Raw genomic sequence first — 20,272 nt, forward strand, 5'->3', positions numbered from 1 at the left:
GCGTCATTGCGGTCACCGGCACAGCCGCCACAAGGAAGGAAGGAGTCGACGCTGGCTGTGTACACTTTCAAACCATCCGGTTTACGAGGGAGCGGCTGTGAAGGCTTCGCTTTCAGGCCGTAAGTTCTTCCGCTGGGCCCGCCGTAAGTGGTGGTCTTTTGGCGGTGGCCTCATTTCTCTGCGCCGTCCGGCATCGGGTGACCGAAGCTGAGTGCTTTCAACCTTGGGGCCAACGGGTTGCGATGGCTTTTAGTTCTTCTGCGTCTTTCGGTGGACCGCACTGAGCTGGCATTCGAATGACGACCGAACGAACGATCGAGCGTGCTGTTACGCTGAGGTGTGAAAGAAAGCATATATGCGCGAGAGATTACGCCATGTTGCGAAAGTTTGTCAGGTTCGGGGAGCAGCGCAATGCTGCTTGCAAAGAAGTTTTGAAAGAAGCTCAATAGAGAAACGGTTTCCATGGTGGAAGGATGGAGTGGACCTGGGTTGTGGTTTATTTTTACTTCTCGAACATTAATCTCTCCAAAGAATGTGAGGCCAAAACATTTCACGCGGCAGGATAGCAACAGCGCAAGCGTTTTATGTCAGATTTTTGTCTCTCAAAAAGTAAGGCAGTAAGCATTCAAAGGTGGAATGTTTTGTTGAGGGAATAAATAACAAATCCCATGAAATGTTGCACATTCCTTTGGGGAATTTATGCCTCAAGCAAACGGCAAGACAAAGCGAATCGTTTGCATTGTGCTAATTGCATTATGCTAAATGGCATCGGTTTCCGTGCCGGAACGTGTATCGATCGCAAATGGGCGGCACTCATGGAGGAAGGGACGGTAATTTATCGATCTGTCAAAGTGACCTCCTCAGTGACGTATGCTCCCTCCGTGTAACGTGAGTCTCATCGCTCAAGTACGCGCGTGTTTTTCTTACGTGCACGGAGAAGTTGTTGTTTTACTAGCCTCTAACCCCGTTGCTCGTGAGGTTAGTACTTTCAACTATCAAGGACGCGATTGTATCACGCAAAAAGGGTAAAAATAGAAAGGCTTTAATGCACCATGTCTAATCGATTGGATTAAGAACGAGGTGTAAATTGTGCAAAAATAAGCATCAGCTAAAGAATGAAGCGAAAATGCACACTTAATAACATTTTAATAGCTTAATCTACAGAAATAATTGAGAGCATTTTTGAAACGGATGATCGTTAAAATGTCGTTTCAGTACGGGAAATGATTTTTTTCCCCACTGGAATACTACCCACTGGCCGATAACAAGCAGTAATTTCCTAGTCAAACCATCAACACATTAACAGTGAGGCGAAAGAAAGGTTCCCACAGAACCTTCCTTCCCAAGCAAACGCACCGAACAGGAAGAGGCAAAGATTCTGAATGTCAGCAGAATGTCTATTTGTTTGGTACCTGCCTCACCAACAGCACGGGATGTCTTGTTGTTTGAAATTAGAATTTTACGACACCATGCTGGTTGTGATCTGCTCGCAATAGCTTCATTGTTTCCCGGATTTGCTATCCATCCCGTCCAAATTTGAAGGGAACCGAGCACTGCTAGCCCAAGTGTACACCATCGCTTCCCAAACCACGATCCACCATAAAACCGTGTGCAATTAGCTACGAGGCGAAAGGGAAGGACAGTCAGAGTTTTCCCTTAAAATTGCTACGATCACGCCGAACCGATCCGAGAAACCCAAAATTTACGCTGCTCCGCAGGGTCAGTGAAAGGTAGGGCCGCCAAACGAAAGACTTCAACCGTACGAAAAAGACGAACCCCTGCATGTATGTTTGTGTGCAAGTGTGTGTGTGCGCGTGTGGTGTCTTTTCACGGCGATCTTTCCCTCTGCTCGCTTTTGTTTGGTTCGTTCTTTCCCTTATCGTTTGTGTAGTACGCTTGCTACGATTGAGGTCTGGGGTCGCTTCTTCGCTTCACGTCGAAGACGATGCGATCATTTGTACGCCGTGTTTCGCCGAGTGGTTCTTGCGCTGGTTGATGATGATTTCTGGTTTTTGCTGATTCCCGCTGTGTTCTTTAACCGTCATCATCACCATCACGAAACCCACCCCTATACAGTGACTTGAGCGAGAGCGGGAACGGAAATGTGTATACCCATTGCAAACAGTGTGTGTGTTCAAAGTCACACGCACACACACACACACACGGCCAGACACTTGGAAACACAAATACAGGTTGGCACTTTCTTAAGAAGCGATTCTCCGAGGGTCCCCGTTCTTACATGCTGCCAAGGGGTCGATCGCTGGGAATTGGAATGTGTTTGTACCGATCTTCTCATCCGCACGGAGCGATGCTTTTATGCTTGTCTGGCGTTGTGTGCGAACAGGTAGCACACAGAGGTAGCGTGAGTGTATGCGTTAGAGGTCTAGGCGGCGGTTTAGGCACCTGGCTCCGGGCTGTTCGTCCCATCAAACGGGCGTCTTTCGTGCTTTGAATTTGTAACCGAAAGGCGCTGATCGTTAGTGGGAGATAAAATGTTTGTAAAATGAAATATTCCTCCGTTTGACGTACAAGAAAAGGCTTTAAATGTAATCATTCCATGGTGTACATAGGTACGCAGGCGGGAACGCATTCTAACCAGCTCCAATTAAAGATGGAAGCATATACTTAATTATAAAATCAAACTTAAAAATGCAAAACTCAACGATACGTAACATCATGGAAGAGATAGCAAAGATTGTAACGATGAACGTGGAGCGTCGTGACTGTCGCTGCGGAGGTGAGTACCGATGGCATTAAAACCACCTCATCAGCGGCTGTCGCTGTGGTAGTAATGGAGCTGACGGTGTTAAAATTCCAACGCATGACTCATGCACAGGGCACGGTACCTATAGCACACGCGGGCTAGACAACGGTGACGCTTGCATTGCAACACACACCTCCCACTACCCACCCGCGCAAACCAGCTCGAAGGTGGCGCGGTGTTTGTGTTTTTTTGCCCGCGCTATCCCTAAGTGGTGCTCGCATCTACGATGTTTTTTTTTGTTGAATTGAGAGTAGAACTGAAACTGGTTGTAGAGAAATGCAAATAGGCCTTGCACCCTGGTGTTCGAATGGAGGTGTGATTTATTATCATGTTGGAGCTTTCCAACAACAAACTATCTTTACACGAAGCTGCTGCCAAATGGGTAAGAAAAGCTAGTCAGCAACAGAAAAACTCAAACACTTACCAATAACAAACACCCCAAGGGTGGTGACCGGAGCCAGCACCAAACTGCGGATCCTCATCTTGCGCTGGGGGGTTCGTAGCTTGCGTCTAGATTTCTTTCCTTCCCTTTTCGAACGGCGTATGCACCGCCAATGCACTTTCTCGACTCGTGCGCCGACTATCTCGTGAACACACACACACAACTGCCTGTTAGATTTTCTCCCAATATATATATTTTTTTGCTTCACATCCGCCGCACCACACTATCACTATCTCTTGCAGGCTCTTCTTCGTATTCACATTCACAATTTTCCACCGGCACAATACAAGTGCAAAGCAAAACAACGCAGGGTGGAGGAGATAACGCAAAAAAAAACTGCGGACACACACACACACACAAACACACATACACGCACAGAGCACCGTTTCACTACCGTTTGATGACGCGATTGGGGCGTTTGAAGCTACCCTCGCCGTTGATGCTGCTCGTTGTCGCTTTTCTTCCCGCCAGAGCACGATCGCATGCTCGATGTTTCCTTTCTACTCTCTCGTCGCAATCCCGGGAAAAGGGGCGGGAAGCGGGGGAAGTAAAATTTCACCCGTGTTGCTAAATATCGCCAAAAACCCGCCTAACAGAAAGGAAGGGGATAGGCAGCTTCGATTAATGATTTCCTTGTTTAAATGCAAAATCTGTCATCTTCTCTCGTAGAACACTTTTCTGCCCTTCTAAACACATATCCACTTACACGCACACATAGCCACGGACGTACGTAACACACAAACGCAAAGAACTGGGAAGACAAGCGAGTCTCCCTGTGCGGATCTATAGCGCTAGCATTTTCGTTTTATCTCAACGCGCATAAAGATGGGGGGCGTAAACACTGATCACGCATTTTACCGCACGCTCTTATGCTCCCAGGGACAGACACAACAATTACACATTAAACGCAGCAAGATTCGATTTCAAAACATTAAACGTCCCTCTAGAGGTAAGCGCCACATTTCACAAACTGGCCAATTTGCACACGTGTTCGCGTTGTGTGCAGCTGTGATGGTAAAACGAATGTGGGGAAGAGTTGGGCTGCCACCGATTTTCCCGAGCCACGCTGACCGGTCGCTTTATATTTAAAAAAAAGGGCCACTGGTCCGGACCGCCGTCAGTGTGGGACCCGTCCGTACGCGACCAAACTTCGAACTCAACTGGCGGCCGTCGTTCGCGTACGCATCGCGGTTTGCGGAAAGCCCGTGCCTACACAACGACACGAGACACGCTTTGGCGTTTGAACACCATGACAACCGGACGGCGAGACATACGGGAGAAACGACGCACGGCGTGACGGCACACGGCTAATGGATCCCGCCGGTGTGTTGGTGTGTTAGCTGGTTGGCTCTCACGCACCCTTGTGGGATTGTGCTGTTTGCGCCGCTGCTACGAAACCTCACACGCAGGTTGAATTCTACCCTTTCTGGGGGATCGGTGGTTGACGAATGGGAAGATTTAGCACAAATCACAACGCACAACGAATGATACAGAATGAAACACACAATGACACGACGGGCAGCCCCGTTACACGCACAGTGAACGGCGCAACACACTGCAAGGGACTACACGGGGCCAAACAAATGAGCCCTTGCTAATGCAGCCACCGTGTGCTGCTAGAAACTGCAGGTATGTGTAGGCGCAGCATGATAGTGTTGGTGTGGACAGGTGAAAATCAACAGTAGAGGCTGCCGTTTGGAATCGGTTAATAATTTTCTATGAGCAAATACTTAAATTTTATAATACTGCAAGTTGCTGCTCTTAAGAACTTTAAAATAAGATAAACTTAGTAGTTGCTGTTTACAAAAAATAAATAAAGTAGAAGTATTACGATACATCGGGTCCCATTTTATCAATATAAATTTTTGAGCTAAGCTTTTACAGTGCCGCACACACTAAAGGCGCTGGGAAACTAGTCACTGGCATAAAATTAAAGTTTTTTTTAATGTTTCTTTTGCTTTTGAGTACAGTGCAGTATTGACTTAGCAAAAATGTAACGATTGAGTAAGACAAATAGTAAAGAATAAGGGTTAAGTTACAATTGGTCAGCGTTAGTTTTTCTCTCCGAATCGGTGAATGTTCTTGTAATTAAATTCACTATGCGCCTTTTCTCTCTAACGGTTAATAACACATGTTTTGAAGTTGACTGAAAAAAAAACTGGAGCAAAATTTGTCATCAACAAACTACAAAAGATTTATAAACATCAAATGTTATCATTGGTCTAAACAGCTTTATTTTCAAATTGTAGATATAAAATAAATCATAATATTTGGTGGTGTTTTATCCTATTGTACATAAAGTTCAAAGATTTCAGCAAAGGTTGACGGTTGTACATTTATCTTTTATGTTATATGCGTGTTTTTAGTAGCGTCAATGCGCTGAGATGAGGATCGCCGACCAACAATCTGCGTCCTGAGGATGCAGCATTTATTAAATAAAACATTAAATATGTTTGTTTGTTTGTGTTTTTTTACCTTTCACCAATATCATTATCCAAGTTTGTACGATATCACACAGGGATTATAAAATTGTTGTTTTTGTTTTGTTTTCGGTTCTTCTCTACAATAGTATTATCTTTCTCGCATGGTTGGTTACCTTCCCAATATAGCTGGTTGCTTAAAGTCGCTCGAGGACGTGTCAATGTCCAACCGCATATACATTCTCTGTTTCTAAGCACATGTCGCAAGACGACAGATTGACCTACCTTACGTACATTTTATCCTATCGATAAATAATGTATTGCTCTTCAAAGATTATTGTTCGACTTTAAGGGACTCTCTACTAGAATCCACTATTATTCGCTAAATTTCGACACACCGGTGGCTTCAATTGCTCCTTTCCACGATAGTGTTTGTGGGACCTTGCTTTAAATATTATGTTGAAAAGGATGGGTGATTTTGAGCACGCATTGGTTTGCAAAGTTCTCACAAATTGGTTTTTGATCGCAAGCTACGAATAAACTGTTTAATGATCTTCCCTTTGCTCTACACAAAGTATTAGCTCACGAACGATTCAACTGTACTCATACAATACCGCGTAGAGCTGGCTACTGATCATGGAAGGAGAAATGGAGTGCGTACTAGCTTGAGCTGCGAATAATACAAAGCAACAAGTACAAACAAGGAAAAATTTAAATAATTATAATCCGAGGATCTGTTCCACAATTAAAAGGTTTGTCAGTTACGTACAATTTTCTAGGACTTTAGTGATGAACATGAACATGGTTGGAGCGTGTTTATTTGAATTTCGATTTTGAAACAGGTCTGCTTTAGATGTGAAACATAAAGGAATTGAAACGGTCCACCAGAGACAAAACATTTGAAGTATTTTCATTACATTCAAAGACACGCACAGCCAGGCAACTTGGGTTGCTGTGTTACTTTTTTACTATTTTAATATGTTTGAATCTGTTTCAATTTTGGTGTCAGCATGTCATTAGGTACCTTTTCCACGCTATTAACTAGTAAAACAGTACAGTGATGTGGTACATATAACAATAAATTAAAAACTATCAACGATGGCACTTTGAAGAGCTAACTAACGCTGACTAACAGTAATAAAACAATACAACCAACCAAATAGAATTGAAGATTGATTTGTGCTTGCACAGGTGGTAACAACACAGTGAGTTTGAGAAAGAAGCTTTCAATTGTCAACATAAATATATATACCTATATTTCACTCATAGTTCGACACATAAAGTCTAGTCAAGAACGTTCACTAGAAGTTCTATTTGTGTGTGCTATAACCGATTAATCATATAATGTGAGTAATAGAACAGGGATTGTGTTCATGCTGCTGTATCCAAATCGTATAGGGTTACATAATAAAAAAAAACCCAAACATGTCTTGTCCACAACATTATTTCAAAAAGAGGGCCTTCAAAAGTCTACTCTGTTTTGTTTTTTCTTATATCTGTAGCGTCTGTTTAAGGTCCTATGACTCGTAGAAATGGTTTTTATTGCATATTTGGATGTTAGCTTCAGTTTTCATCTATACTATGTATATGGGTTCTAGTGGAACACGAAGTAACGTACTAGAAATATCAGACACGGTATAAAGAGAGGAAACGAAACAGAGTTAATAATGTACAAAATACAAAAGAATACAATTGAAAATGCAATTTAGACCATAAAAGACAACAAAAGATAACATCATGTTACAACATTCTAGAAAAAACAACAAACTATAATAATCAAGCATTTAACCTAATATTAGTGGGACAAAATGGCTACTAAAGATAAAAACAGACACAAAATAAACACCAAATATGGAGAAAGCCTATGAATGGCAAATGCACATGGGCGTACAGTGAAATTAGTGGTTATTTCGTGCTGATTTGCTGAATTAAAGGTACCAATCTACACGACTAACCATTCTTACATGTTTATGTTATGCATTCCTAATGTACGCTGCATTATTGCTTATGTTGAAGCACTATCTGAATGGTAACAGTATGCTTCTTTTTTTTGTAAGGAAGTGTGGTTTGTCGGGCTTATTCATAAATTCAGATATATTGACTAAAAGCTATATGGTACGCTTTATTTGTAGGTCACTGTCAACACAACCTTGCTACCTGCAAGCGATGAAACAAGCTTTTAGAAGATAAAATTACGATCTGCAACTACATATTGCATGGATTAGCTTGCTACACTAGCTATCGAGACGATTTAAGATTTGCATTGCGCATACAAACAACCAATATTGAACATTGCATTTTGAGGAAATTCCTTAGCGACTTAAAATAAGGTTAATGGGAGATTGAATATTTTTTGGGTTAGTGTGTATTTAAGAAGTAAAGGGTTTGAATAACAAAAAATGCTCGAGGAGCATTTATGTTTTTTTGAAATAAATGATATGCATTAGTTTGCTTGTGTGCAATAGGTTTAATTAAAAAAATGGGTTAGCGAAAAAACGCTACGTAGAAACTACTTTTGACAAATAACGCTTGTGTATGATCAGTTTAGTGTAACGCCAATCGGTGTTTCTTCTTTTAACGCAATCTGATCGTCAGAAGCGATTTGTGTGCTCTTTATGCATTTGTAACGCAACGAGGTGTGAACTAGAGTTAGACACTATTGGTAGTCAGAATACGGTCAGCTATTACAATGCTTATTACTACACGTTTTTTGTGAAAAATAAATTGTTTTGATTTTGTGTTCGCGTGTGTATGTGTTTTTTTGGTATAGGACTACGACACACGAATGTCATATAGGTGAAAGGACATATATGTCACAGGCAGGTATGCTTTCATGGTTTGATTTGGTTTAAAATTTTGGGATAAGGGCTAGCAAGAAGAGTGTTTCCCGAACGGTCAACGGTCGGCAAACCGGCACTGTTACTTCTCAGTGTGGCCGATAGTGCGGATCGGTATCGTTAAAGGATGGCTTACCTCTACCATTAGCTAGATTCAGGGCACTGGTACCGCATGTGGCCAGATGCGGGCTATGATCGCTGCGGGTGCGATTGTTCAGAAACTCGCGAATGTGTTGCACGATCAGATCAATTGCCACTGGAATGAGGAGAACAAATAGAAGAATTTGTTAGTGCAATTAAATGAACAAGTATTGGTTTGGGATACAATTTGTACATGGAATCGAGTTTTTTAATTCAAATTGTGAAAGAATTGGCTTTTATAAGCAAAGATTACACAAAATTTACGGCAATACAAGTCACCGAACTGATAGTGCATCATCCGTCGAAAAAAAACGAAATCTGAAGAGTACGGGTCAGTGGACGTAATTCGAACCAGCGATGGGGCTTGTAGGGCGGAACCACATAACCGAGCGTATACCCAACAAAATGATACACAGTATGATAAACACGAAAACAAAATGAAATAAGTCGTACCGATGTATGCGTGTTCGAAAAATGTCCTCTTTATTGTGCCATACACAAATCATGCCTTATCGGATTATTCGTTATTGGTCTTAACGGTTGTATAATCACCATTCGCTTCGATTATCTGTTATACTTGTTCGTTTTCCTGTTTTGTTTTTGTTTTTCTTAAACGCTAGCCATTTACACACTTTCCGTGTTCAACGATGACGTTTGGGACCGGAGTGTTTTGCTGTCATAACGATAGTCCAGTCTAGTGAGACCTTCAATTGAGGCTACCTTTACCAACTTGGTTACTTATTATGCTACTTGACAACAACTCACTGATTAGTAGGATAAGATAAAGTTTTAGCTCGTTATTCAAGAATAGATTTGAACAGACCGGCAGTGGCGCAAACTGATAACTGCAAAAAAGGAATGTCTTTGGCGGGGGATATTTCCAAATCCAAAAGAATAATGAATTTAAGAATGGAAGGAATGGCTAATACAAACGGCATTCAACAGGATCTACATATTGAAATGCATAAATGCAAGCATAGGAATTTGTGGCACACGGGGCGGATGGCCTTATAAAGGCCAATGTTTTAACAGGTGCAGTATGGTAGAACAATACAACATGATTGATTGCACAGCTGCAAATCAAAGATAAAATGTGTATACTGCTACTACTTTTAAAGAATGACGATTCGTTACTATGGTTGTTAAATTAGTTTATGAGTTGGCTTTCGAAAACGTTAATTTTGTAACAAAGTAATACAAAAGGAAAAAAATGCAAAAACAAATAAACCAGAAGCTTATTCATTTGTTTTGATCAGTCTATGCAATGGTTTACCGTAAAGTTTTTGGGATGTTCTTTAGTAAGTAATTGTTATGGTCTATTACTATGATTATGGTTAAGGTATCAAATTCCCAGTGAAAAACGGTATAAAAATAGCTGTCATGCAGTATGTTAGCTTGGAACATTAAATTTGGCATGCGTTTTTGCTGAGGTGTTTTGCCGTTACGCCTATATATCTTCTCTAATAAGTAGGACCGAGTGTGCAACTTCGGCAGAAATAACATTGGATGTGTGAGGTGAGGCGCACTGTTTTGTTTGTTTGTTTGTTTTTTTTCAATTGTGTGCTTGTTTGTATGATCATTTGCTCTTATTCTCTGACAACGTTTTATACGTGACACCAATGACACATAAGTCCTACTGTGGTTGTATGATGATCGCTGCAGAGCTTATTTCTATTGCAGAGGACCAATATGACCAACACACGACCCCACGCGATTTAATGCCCGTTCTGGTTGAGTCCGCCACTCGGATGCAAGATCTCATTTATGTGATGCACTATCAGATCGATCGCAACTGTAAAATGTTAGAAAAAGATGAGCAAGAAAAATAAGAGAAACGTCCAGTAGAAACCATTCGCTACCCCGATGTGTTATTTGGCGAAAACTATTTAATTGATCGCACTGAACGAAAGACCGGCCACGGCGCATGAACTTCAGGATTCGAAATGAAAGTCAAGAATATGAGATTTATTTTACACAATACAAGTTATTCAACTGAGCCCTAAGGAATAACAATAACACAAAAATTCAATATGGTACATCGCTTGACAAAAAGAGTTTTTAATTTAATAGTCGAATGGGAAATTTAAACAATATCATAAAGTTCACGTGTCAAGATGGCGAATAATACGAGTAAAGTGAAAACAATTGTTTTTTCTTTATTGCGAAGTTATCGCATGAAACTGAGCAACTAAGTAAAAAAATAATAAAAACAGTAATAATTTTCAAAGAATAGTTTTACTGATGTTTTGCAATCAATGGAATTATGTATTCTTGAATGATACAAAGATAAATTTGTCGATTGATTTAGTATTAAAAAATTGAAACATTGCGATAGAATGATATATAAAAATGCACCTAGTTTGATCATAGTGATAAACAATAATTTGTTATAGATCCGGATATTTTGAAAATCAATTTACCTGTATTGTCAGCTCCTCGTGGTATGACAACGTCAGCAAACTTTTTAGTCTGAAATGGACGAATCAGTAGTGATGTATTAAACAGTAATGTAGTGTATTAAAATAATGATTGTTAATTGATGATCATACCGGTGAGCAAAACTCTTCAAATGCTGGCTTTACGAAATTCATATACGCATTCAGCACCTGATCCAAGTCTCGTCCTCGTTCGTTAATGTCACGTGGAACTGCAACACAAACATAGTTTAGAAGCAATATCACATGACGCAGCACACCAAATAAACGGGGCTGTACGGGTCATCATTACCTCTTCGGGCCAGCCGGGTGTCCGAATCGGTATCGACAAATAGCTTCATGTGAAAGAGATCTCGAATGGCGGGAAAGTAGAACACCAGTATGCCCTCGAACAGTACCACGTCGGCCGGGTAGATGGTGATTTTCTTTTCCGGACAGACGGCATTCCGGCGGTAGTCATACTCGCTAATCTCCACCTTTTTGCCGTGCAGAATGTCCTGCAGCGTTTGCAGCATCAAATCCTCGTTGAACGCGCTCGGATGGTCAAAGTTAAAAAGACCCCGTTCGGCGCGCGCCTTTTCCAAATCCGACAGCTCGCGATAGAAACTATCCTGGCTGATAGTGACGACCTGTGCACCGATTGGAATGAAAACAAATGCATGTTGGGGTGCTGTGTAAGTGATCGCTGATTACGTAAATGAGTGGGACGCTTTGTTTGCTCACTTGGCGCTGGGTATGGTCCATATCAGCTTGGCCTAGTTGTTCCATGATGCGTTTGCATACGGTCGACTGCGGGAACAGGGTAAAACGGAGCAGATTGCGTGTTGGACGGTCAGTGTATGTTTTATCAATTGATGGTGCATGCAGATGACGAACGGCTATATTTGGCACTGTTTTCAAGGCCGGGGCCATACTTTTGATTCGCACTGCAGACTGCGCAGCAATCCCACGGGCGATACCCTACGCTCACACGTTACACCTACCTTGCCGCTGGCCGTTCCACCAGCAACGCCAATTAGAAAGGGTGTTTTCACGCCATCCGCAGCACCGCCATTCAATCGTGCACCATTTAAACACTCTCCGTCACCCATTGCTAAGGACTGGGGTAAGTTTTCTTCACTTTGCACCACGGGAAACGGGGAAAAATAAATCCGCACGATGGCAGTGCGCAAAACGAAATTATTTTCACTGTAATGACATATGGTGTGTGAGGGAACGGCAGGCAGTGTATTTATGTTTTCATTAATCTTGACAGCCAGTGTGGCCAGAATTTTTTACGGCTTTCGGTAGGAGCATCAATATTTTATCTGTAGTATTTGGTAGGAGTTTTAATTTGTATCGGTAGTTTTCGATATGTTTTGAAGTGTTAAGTGGAGGGGGGAGGGGGGTACTTATCTGCACGAGAAAAAACATCCTTTTTTATTAAACCGTAGAGTTGGCAACCAGATTTACACACGTAAGTTGGCAACCGGCATACCCAGGTATTCCACACGTTTTGATGTAAAAAATTAACGATTTTCATAGGTAAACAATGCTTTCTATATTTTAATGCTGTATGCAAGTAATGCCGACCATATATTCTCTTCTATTTCATTTATTCATTAAGTTTTTTTCATTTTATTATAAAAATAACGGTCAAATTGAAATTTGGAATCGCTTGAATTTGACTCGAAATAAGCACAATACGAAAAGAGGAAGAAGAGAAACGTCATTCTCCATACAAAATGTATGGAATACCCGGGTATGCTGGTTGCCAACTTACGTGGTAAAGTTAAAAAAAATCAAAATAAAATACTTACAGGCTGTTTAAAATTACAACTTATGCACCAAAAAATCATAAATTAAAAGTTGGGAGGCTACGGAAAATTTCAGGTCAATAAAAGCAATGAATCAAAAGTTATTGCAGTTCGAAGTTGAAAATAATACCCGGGTATCCGGTTGCCAACATAAAGCCCAAGTGCCACAAATCCACTAAACGACCACTAAACGGCTTCTAAACGACTCAAGTTCTCTACCTAAACGGAATATAGAAAGACTTCGTTTAGCAGACGCCAAACGACTCATGCATTCTAAAAATAGCAAAAAGCTGGTGGCGCTATCTGTTGGTGGGATACCCCAACCAGTTGAGCTTCATCGCTTGGAGGAGAGCTTTCTCATTTCCTCTGTACTGTTGTATGGTTTCGCATTGAAGTTATGCATCGCTAGAACTAGAACGGCGATACGATTGTTTAAATACTAAACTCCAACGGAAACCACCAGCACTGAAGCAAGTGAGATTTGAGCAATGGTCATTGGTGTTGATACCCACGTATCTAACCACACGATCATTTATATAGATTTTTGCTCAGAAAGTTAGAAGGCTATATAGGTCATAATAAAATGCAACTTGTCGAAACACATTGCAAGAAAAGGATAGCAATATAATGATGAGTTGTAATACGCCATCTATTGATCAAACCAATGAAGCTGTGGAGCTTTCATTTTTTTCCTATGGATATTCAATTTTCCAGTCGTTTAAGCTTAATCTGTGGCGCTTGGGAGGTTAAAGGAGGATAAGTTGTAACGCCAGGACTCCACACAGCATAACACGGAGCGCAACATAACAACTGACAGCTGCCAAACGCTTCAGAAAACGCTTTATTGGTGGTAACATATTGTGAATATCCTTAGTAGGCAGCTCATTGCTCGTACAAAAGCTACCAACCTACTGCGAAGACCGACAGTTAATGAAACGCTTTACCTCCTTTCCCAAGCGTTATGGGAAGCGTTCGGCAGCTGTCAGTTGTTATGTTGCGCTCCGTGTTATGCTCTGTGGAGTCCTGGCGTAATACGCCAACTATTGAACAAACCAATGAAGCTATGGAGCTTTAGTTTTTTTCTATGGATATTTGATTTTCCAGTCGTTAAAGCTTCATCTGTAGCGCTTGGGGCCTTTCTGAAGTGTCGATCTGAAAATTGTACTAGGAATTCTAAGCCAACGAAGGAATGAGATGCACATTTTCTTTTGAACGGTGGCGATTTTCTTTTCTCGGGGTTGCAGGGTGCCGCTTAAGATCAGCCGCAGTGGTAGTTCTTCTTATTCTAGTTCTGGTCGCTTGTGACTTCCAAATTACATATGGAGTTTGTAGGGAATAAGATAGGGTGGAAAATATAATAAAAAGACGACGAGACAAATGATTACCGAATAAACAACTAATCAAGATGTATATTAAAATAAGGTGAAAATGTCAGAATTGTCAAACAGATGTCAGACGAAAATAGCGAATCAGGAAAAAACAGAACGTGGGATAACGTGGATTCTGTCTTGTGGTAGAACTCACAACGGATAAAACAAAACAAAAATTGGTACAAAAAACGACAATATAATGGAAAATTCATTCGACGATCACGACAGAGTTCACTGCATGAATTCATTTGGTGGTTTTATGACTTTTCGGTCAGCATTTTACGGACGTCACATACGGACGTCACTCGAGGCGTAAACTCAAAAAGTTTACGCTTGATTTGTATGGGAGAGCGTACCTGTTTTAGTTAGTGAATTTCTCAACTGGTAGAGAGAGGAACGTCTGTACTGATTGAACGCTTGCGCTAGACTCCTTCTTTATTCCTTGTTTCCTTCATTCGTCCCCTCAATACAATTCCCAAGCAGCAAATTCAAGTGACAGAAGGTCATATGTTTATACCGTACAAATTCATTACTCAACATAGCCGCCCCCCGTTGAAAGGTAGCTTTCAACCCTTATTACGAAACCTCTCTTTCTTCCTTCTGTCCGGGCAGTATGCAGATCTTGGTGATGGCTCTTCTGTAAATTCCATCCTTCGTTTTCACATCAACCACTCGAACCAAGCCGTCATCACCAGGATAAATCTTCAGCACTCGGCCGAAGCGCCATTTGAGAGGGGGAAGGTTGTCCTCCTTCAGCAGGACCATAGTGCCCTCCCGAACGTTGTCTCGCCTTGAAGTCCACCGGGTACGCGGATGCAAACCAGACAAGTAGTCTCGATTCCATCGCTTCCAAATCCGCCGAACATACTCCTGCAATTGTTGATAGCGGTCCAGGCGGTTGCCTGGAATCTCAGCATAAGATGGCTCAGGGACCGATGTAAGCGCCCGTTGAATCAAAAAATGACCCGGTGTCAGAATTTCCAGGTCCTCTGGATCGTTGGAAAGTGCAGTTAACGGTCGCGAGTTCAAACAAGCCTCCACTTGAACTAAGATAGTTTCCAGGTCGTCTCGCCGCAAGATACTGGATCCTATCGTCGCCTTGAGATGCCGTTTAAGCGACTTCACTGCGGCCTCCCAGATCCCACCGAAATGGGGTGACCGCGGAGGGATGAAGTTGAAGGTGATCCCTTCCGTTCCGCAGTAAGTTGTAACAGCATCCTGATGTTGTTGTTTCTGGAACAGCTCATACATCTCCTTGAGCGCTCGATCAGCTCCCCGGAAATTTTTGGCGTTGTCGCACTGGATTACGGATGGTTTACCGCGACGAGCTATGAAACGCTTCAATGTAGAAATGAAGGCTGGAGTAGACAAATCGGCAATAAGCTCCACATGTACTGCTTTGATCACAAGACAGACGAAAACAGCAACATAGCATTTGATTGGAGCAGCCTTCTTGTTGGTTTGTCTATAGAATAATGGACCACACAGATCCACACCAGTGTTGTAGAATGGGAGAACTGGGTTTACGCGTTCGCTGGGCAAATCTCCCATGATTTGCTCTGCCGTTGTTGGTTTGGATCGGAAACAACTTACACACTCATATACGACCTTTCGTGCCAGGTTGCGTACGCGAAGGGGCCAGAATCTCTCACGCAGGCTAGATATGAGCTCTTGTTGTCCCGCATGCAGATATTGTCGATGATAAGAACGCGCAATCAGTAGGGTCAATGGGTGAGAAAACGCTAAAATTATCGGATGTTTGCGTTCATACGAAACAGGCGCGTTTCGCAAACGAACACCCACACGTAGGATACCCTCTTTCAGAATAGGTGTTAGCGTTTTCAGTTTTGAGTTCGGCTTGACCGCTCCAGTTTGACGAACATCCCGAAGCTCCTCAGCAAAGGTTTCTTGTTGGGCCAGACGAACGAGCGTTAGAGACGCTGACACTAATTCATCTATTTTTAGAAACCCCTTTCGTAGATTTCCGCGGTGTGTCGGTTGACAATTGTACATGAATCGCAGCAGATATGCCGTAAGTCGCACCAATTTTTCGTAAGATGAAGAAAGATCGAATAGAAAATTTGGCGGTACCTGTTGAGATGTGGCTACAATCGATCGCTCTTCCAAATCTTCCGAGGAAATTTCAGTATTGGGTTTGTTCGTAGGCCAAGCTTGACTTGGAAGATGCAACCATGAGGGCCCTTGCCACCAAAGTTGGGAATCCATGAGCTGCAAAGGCATCATTCCCCTGGAAATAATGTCAGCTGGATTGTGCTCGCTGGCCACATAACTCCAAGGCATCTTGTAGGTTTGGTGCTGGATTTCCGCAACTCGGTTCGCAACGAACTGTTTCCAACGGGAAGGACTGCTTGAAAGCCAATGAAGAACTATCGTTGAATCAACCCAGAAGTTGATTTTAAGCTCCAATTTCACCCCTTGCTTCACCTTCTGCCATAAGTGTGATAGTAACAACGCTCCCGACAACTCGAGCCGTGGAAGGGACACGTTTTTCTTCCGTTTGGTATTAGGTATCGGTGCCACCTTTGACTTAGCACATAACAACCGTACTGAGACTTGGCCATCGGACGATTCTGCTCGTATGTAGATACAGGCGCCATAAGCCCGTAGGGAAGCATCACTAAATCCGTGAGCTTCAATTCGCACTGTTCCACCAATTGCTCGTCGTGGAATTGTCAAGCTAGTCAGATCAGCGAGTTGTTCTCTGAAGCGCAACCAGAATTGTTGCCGTTCAGACTCCAAAGGTTCATCCCAGGTATTTTCGTTCTTCCAGAGCTCCTGCATGAAACACTTTGCTACTACAATGACTGGTCCTAACAGTCCAAGAGGATCGAACAACTTAGCTGAGTCTGATAACGCAATGCGTTTGGTGATGATTTCTGATTCCTTCCAACCAGGCACACTAAACCCTAGCTGGTCCGATGATGGCATCCATCTTAAACCCAAAGCCTTGATGGATGTGCTGCGATCGATGTTCAAAACATCTCCCTCGATTTGTAGTTCAGCTGGTATTTGCTCCAGTAACTCAGACGAGTTTGAAGCCCATTTGCGCAGGTGAAATCCTGCCGATTGTAGAAGCTGATTTATTTCGCTGCAAATAATCCGGCCATCTTCAACAGATTCCACACCGGTGATCATGTCATCCATGTAAAAATCTTGCTCGAGGACCTTGGATGCCCTGGGATATCTTGTTTCTCCTTCCTTAGCCAACGCTTGCAGACAACGGGTGGCCAAGTAAGGTGCGCAGGCTGTGCCGTACGTAACGGTTTTCAGCTGATAGATGCGAATTCTATCATCAGCAGATTCTTTCCACAGGATGCGTTGAAGTGGACGATCGGACTCCTTCACCCAAATTTGGCGATACATTTTTTCAATGTCAGCCAAAATCGCAAATCTGGGTACTCTAAATCGGAGTAACAACGACAAAAGATCATCTTGCACTGAAGGTCCCACCATCAGTGCATCGTTGAGGGATACCCCTGTATCAGTAGAACTGGATGCATCAAATACGACTCTTAGCTTAGTCGTGAGGCTGTCGGGTCGTACTACACAATGATGCGGCATGTAATATGTCTTTCCAATGTCATGGCGGTCAGATGGAATTTCTTCCATGTGTCCTAGATCGAGATACTCCTGTAGGAATTTAGAATATTCCTGCTTCAATTTCGAGTCGATATTTAATCGCCTACAGAGCGATTGTAGCCGCCGTGATGCAGCTTCATAAGAGTCACCTAGTTGATTAAGCCTTTCAGTACGCGTTGGTAAGGCTACCACGAAACGGCCTTCGTGGTCTCGTGAAGTTGTTTGTACAAATGCTGCCTCACACTCAGCTTCCTCGACGGATAACATCGCAGGGGAGTAGCAGCCTTCCAGTTCCCAAAACCGGCTTAGTTGGTCATTCAGCGTCATGACGTTGAGCACTAAGGAAGAGTGTGTTAGACCTTGGCTTACCTGACCTGAGACAATCCAACCCAGCTCCGTGTTTTGCAGTAGTAGTTTTGGGCTATTCAACCGAAGAATGTTACCCAAAAGTAGATCGTTGTAACCTTCTCGCCCAATAAGTAGATCAATTGGCCCTGGCTCATAGAAATGAGGATCCGCCAACGTCACTCCCTTCGGTAGGTTCAATCCTTCCGGATTGACTGCATGTGCTGGCTGGTCCCACGTCACTTCTCGCAGCACATGGAACTTCCAGCTTGCCTTGAAGGTAGAGCAGTGAGAGTGGATAGCAAGGCTCACAGAATGATGAGACGAATGCTGTGCCTTCCCTATTCCACCAAGCAGATGATGCTCGTTCCTCTTCTGGACTCTCAACAGCTGTACCAATCGTTCCGTAACAATGTTGATCTGTGAACCTCCATCCAGTAAAGCTCGAGCCCAGATACGTGTTCCGTCAACATTCACTACTTGTACCATTGCTGTTGGTAACAGGATTATTTTTTCGAAATTGTTGCGCGCACAATGTTGAACAATAGAAGCCGGTGTAGCTGCTTCTGCATTTGATGTAGACGGCAGTGATGACGCTGATGCTAATGACGACTGATCAATTGGAGAATTCGGTTTGTGAAGCATCGTATGATGATTTCGCTGACATACACGGCAAGATCCGGACGAACAATCCTTTCGCTGATGACCCGCCGACAAACAGTTAAAACACAACTGTCCGTTCCTCACTAGCTCGTGTCGCTTTTCCACAGATGCATTTCGAAACACTTCGCACAGGTACGCAGCATGTGAAGCCCTTTTGCAGAATGAACAAACCTTTGTGGCCGGCTTAACCACGCTGTACACTTCGTTGCGGGTTTTCATTCTGCCTCCAGCTGTTGTTGCTTCACTTGTTCGATTCCTGCCTGGAGCCATGGCTTGCAAAACAGTTGCTTGGCTGCGAAGGAATTTCATGATCTCGTCATACGTGGGAACATTGGTTGAGCTATGATGTATTTCCCATTGTTTAAGTGTGGCCAGGTCTAATTTAGAGCAGACCATGTGAGCTAAGAGCACGCTCCATCCTTCCGTGGCCACTCCCATTCTAGTCGTCATTTTAACACCACGCTCAAAACTGTCAATTAAAGAAATCAGTGATTCGTATGATTCCTTTTTCATGTGTGGTATCGCAAATAATCCATCAAGATATCGTTTCACCACTAGCTTTTTGTTTTCGAATCGCGATTTCAATACTTCCCAGGCAACAGAATAATTTGCGTCGGTGATTTCGATGTCTCCTACTACGTTAAGAGCATCCTTTTGAAGAGAGCCTTTTAAGTATCGTAGCTTGTCTACGTCGGCTAAATTCTTATTGCGATCAATAAGACTGAGAAAGGCATCTCGAAACGGTAACCAATCTTCCATCTTTCCATCAAAAGTTGGCAAGCGCATTTCGGGAAGTTTTGTGTGTGGCATGGTATCGCGTGTTGGTGTGGAAACTACACTTGATGACAAGTTTCTTTCAATTGCCAATGAAAGCTCAAAATGGCGGTTCTCGAAAGAGGCGTACTCTTCTTCTTCTTGTTCGAACTGTGCATTGGAAGAAGAAACCAAATTGTTGGTGTGCCATGTTTCATATTCCGTGGATAGCATCGACAAGCGTGACGCACATCCTTTCAGAAAAGCGGCATCCGCTCTTGTTGCATGCTGTAGTGCTTGATCAATGCGGTCCAGCCTTTGGTCGAAATGCTGACGCATTCGCTTTCTTTTCTCCGCCAGCATTGCTGCTGTTGGAAAAGTAGGACTTGAATTTACTGATTCAAAACCTGCAAACTCACTCTCCGAAGCTTCTCTTGCCACGGCTGCCCTCAGTATTGGATTGGCTTGGACATTATCGCTGTCTGATGCAGCTTGCACATGTGATACACGATGCGATGCGTCTTGTTCCTCAAACGCCGCCGACGTCGTTGGAACTGGTGAACCAGGCATTTTCACTTGTAACAAAAAACACTTTTCACAACACTGAATGTTCGTAAAATAGTTCAGTTTGTCCCGTACTCTACCCGTAGAATTAGTTCAAACCACGCGGTTTTATTGTTCGCACACTCACGCACACACCCGGATT

General features: G+C 42.9%; 3 protein-coding genes across 6 annotated transcripts in view; all 3 read right to left on the reverse strand.

Annotated features, from left to right (window-relative positions):
* Positions 1-4,818, reverse strand: part of LOC121590366 (protein crumbs) — a 31,177-nt gene extending 26,359 nt beyond the window's left edge. For both annotated transcript variants that reach the window (XM_041909980.1, XM_041909979.1), the window contains exon 1: positions 3,189-4,818. In XM_041909980.1, the coding sequence (XP_041765914.1) occupies positions 3,189-3,246 (58 nt within the window). In that variant the 5' untranslated portion in view covers positions 3,247-4,818. The remainder of the gene's footprint in view (positions 1-3,188) is intronic.
* Positions 4,819-5,417: 599 nt separating this feature from the next.
* LOC121603605 (uridine-cytidine kinase-like) lies at positions 5,418-12,264 on the reverse strand. 3 transcript variants are annotated; one of them, XM_041932592.1, is made up of 7 exons: positions 12,023-12,264; positions 11,763-11,828; positions 11,332-11,668; positions 11,154-11,251; positions 11,025-11,073; positions 8,600-8,719; positions 5,418-6,296 (listed from the first exon to the last, which is right to left on the reverse strand). In XM_041932592.1, the coding sequence occupies exons 1-7, from the start codon at positions 12,128-12,130 to the stop codon at positions 6,220-6,222; spliced, it is 855 nt and encodes a 284-aa protein (XP_041788526.1). In that variant the 5' UTR covers positions 12,131-12,264; the 3' UTR covers positions 5,418-6,219. The 3 variants fall into 3 exon arrangements, with proteins under 3 accessions (XP_041788526.1, XP_041788527.1, XP_041788529.1); XM_041932593.1 differs by having other exon boundaries at positions 5,418-7,243; XM_041932595.1 differs by lacking the exons at positions 5,418-6,296; positions 8,600-8,719 and adding an exon at positions 9,065-10,396 and having other exon boundaries at positions 12,023-12,263.
* Positions 12,265-14,614: 2,350 nt separating this feature from the next.
* On the reverse strand, positions 14,615-18,045 carry LOC121603604. The gene is made up of 2 exons (XM_041932591.1): positions 17,955-18,045; positions 14,615-17,856 (listed from the first exon to the last, which is right to left on the reverse strand). Exon 2 carries the CDS (start codon positions 17,833-17,835, stop codon positions 14,782-14,784), a length of 3,054 nt encoding a protein of 1,017 aa, XP_041788525.1. The 5' UTR covers positions 17,836-17,856; positions 17,955-18,045; the 3' UTR covers positions 14,615-14,781.
* Between the last annotated feature and the right edge of the window lie 2,227 nt (positions 18,046-20,272).

Source organism: Anopheles merus, chromosome 2R, assembly GCF_017562075.2.
Source record: "Anopheles merus strain MAF chromosome 2R, AmerM5.1, whole genome shotgun sequence".
In the NCBI taxonomy this organism is placed as follows: domain Eukaryota; kingdom Metazoa; phylum Arthropoda; class Insecta; order Diptera; family Culicidae; genus Anopheles; species Anopheles merus.

What these genes read in the sequence shown, in the direction of transcription:
- LOC121603604 (XM_041932591.1), bottom strand. Translation starts at nt 17,835, where the DNA reads ATGGAAGAAATTCCATCTGACCGCCATGACATTGGAAAGACATATTAC.
- LOC121603605 (XM_041932592.1), bottom strand. Translation starts at nt 12,130, where the DNA reads ATGGGTGACGGAGAGTGTTTAAATGGTGCACGATTGAATGGCGGTGCT. An exon ending in ACGAGGAGCTGACAATACAG is followed by an intron (nt 8,720 to 11,024) that starts GTAAATTGATTT and finishes TCCTCATTCCAG; the next exon opens with TGGCAATTGATCTGATCGTG. An exon ending in GAATCTAGCTAATGGTAGAG is followed by an intron (nt 6,297 to 8,599) that starts GTAAGCCATCCT and finishes TATTATTCGCAG; the next exon opens with CTCAAGCTAGTACGCACTCC.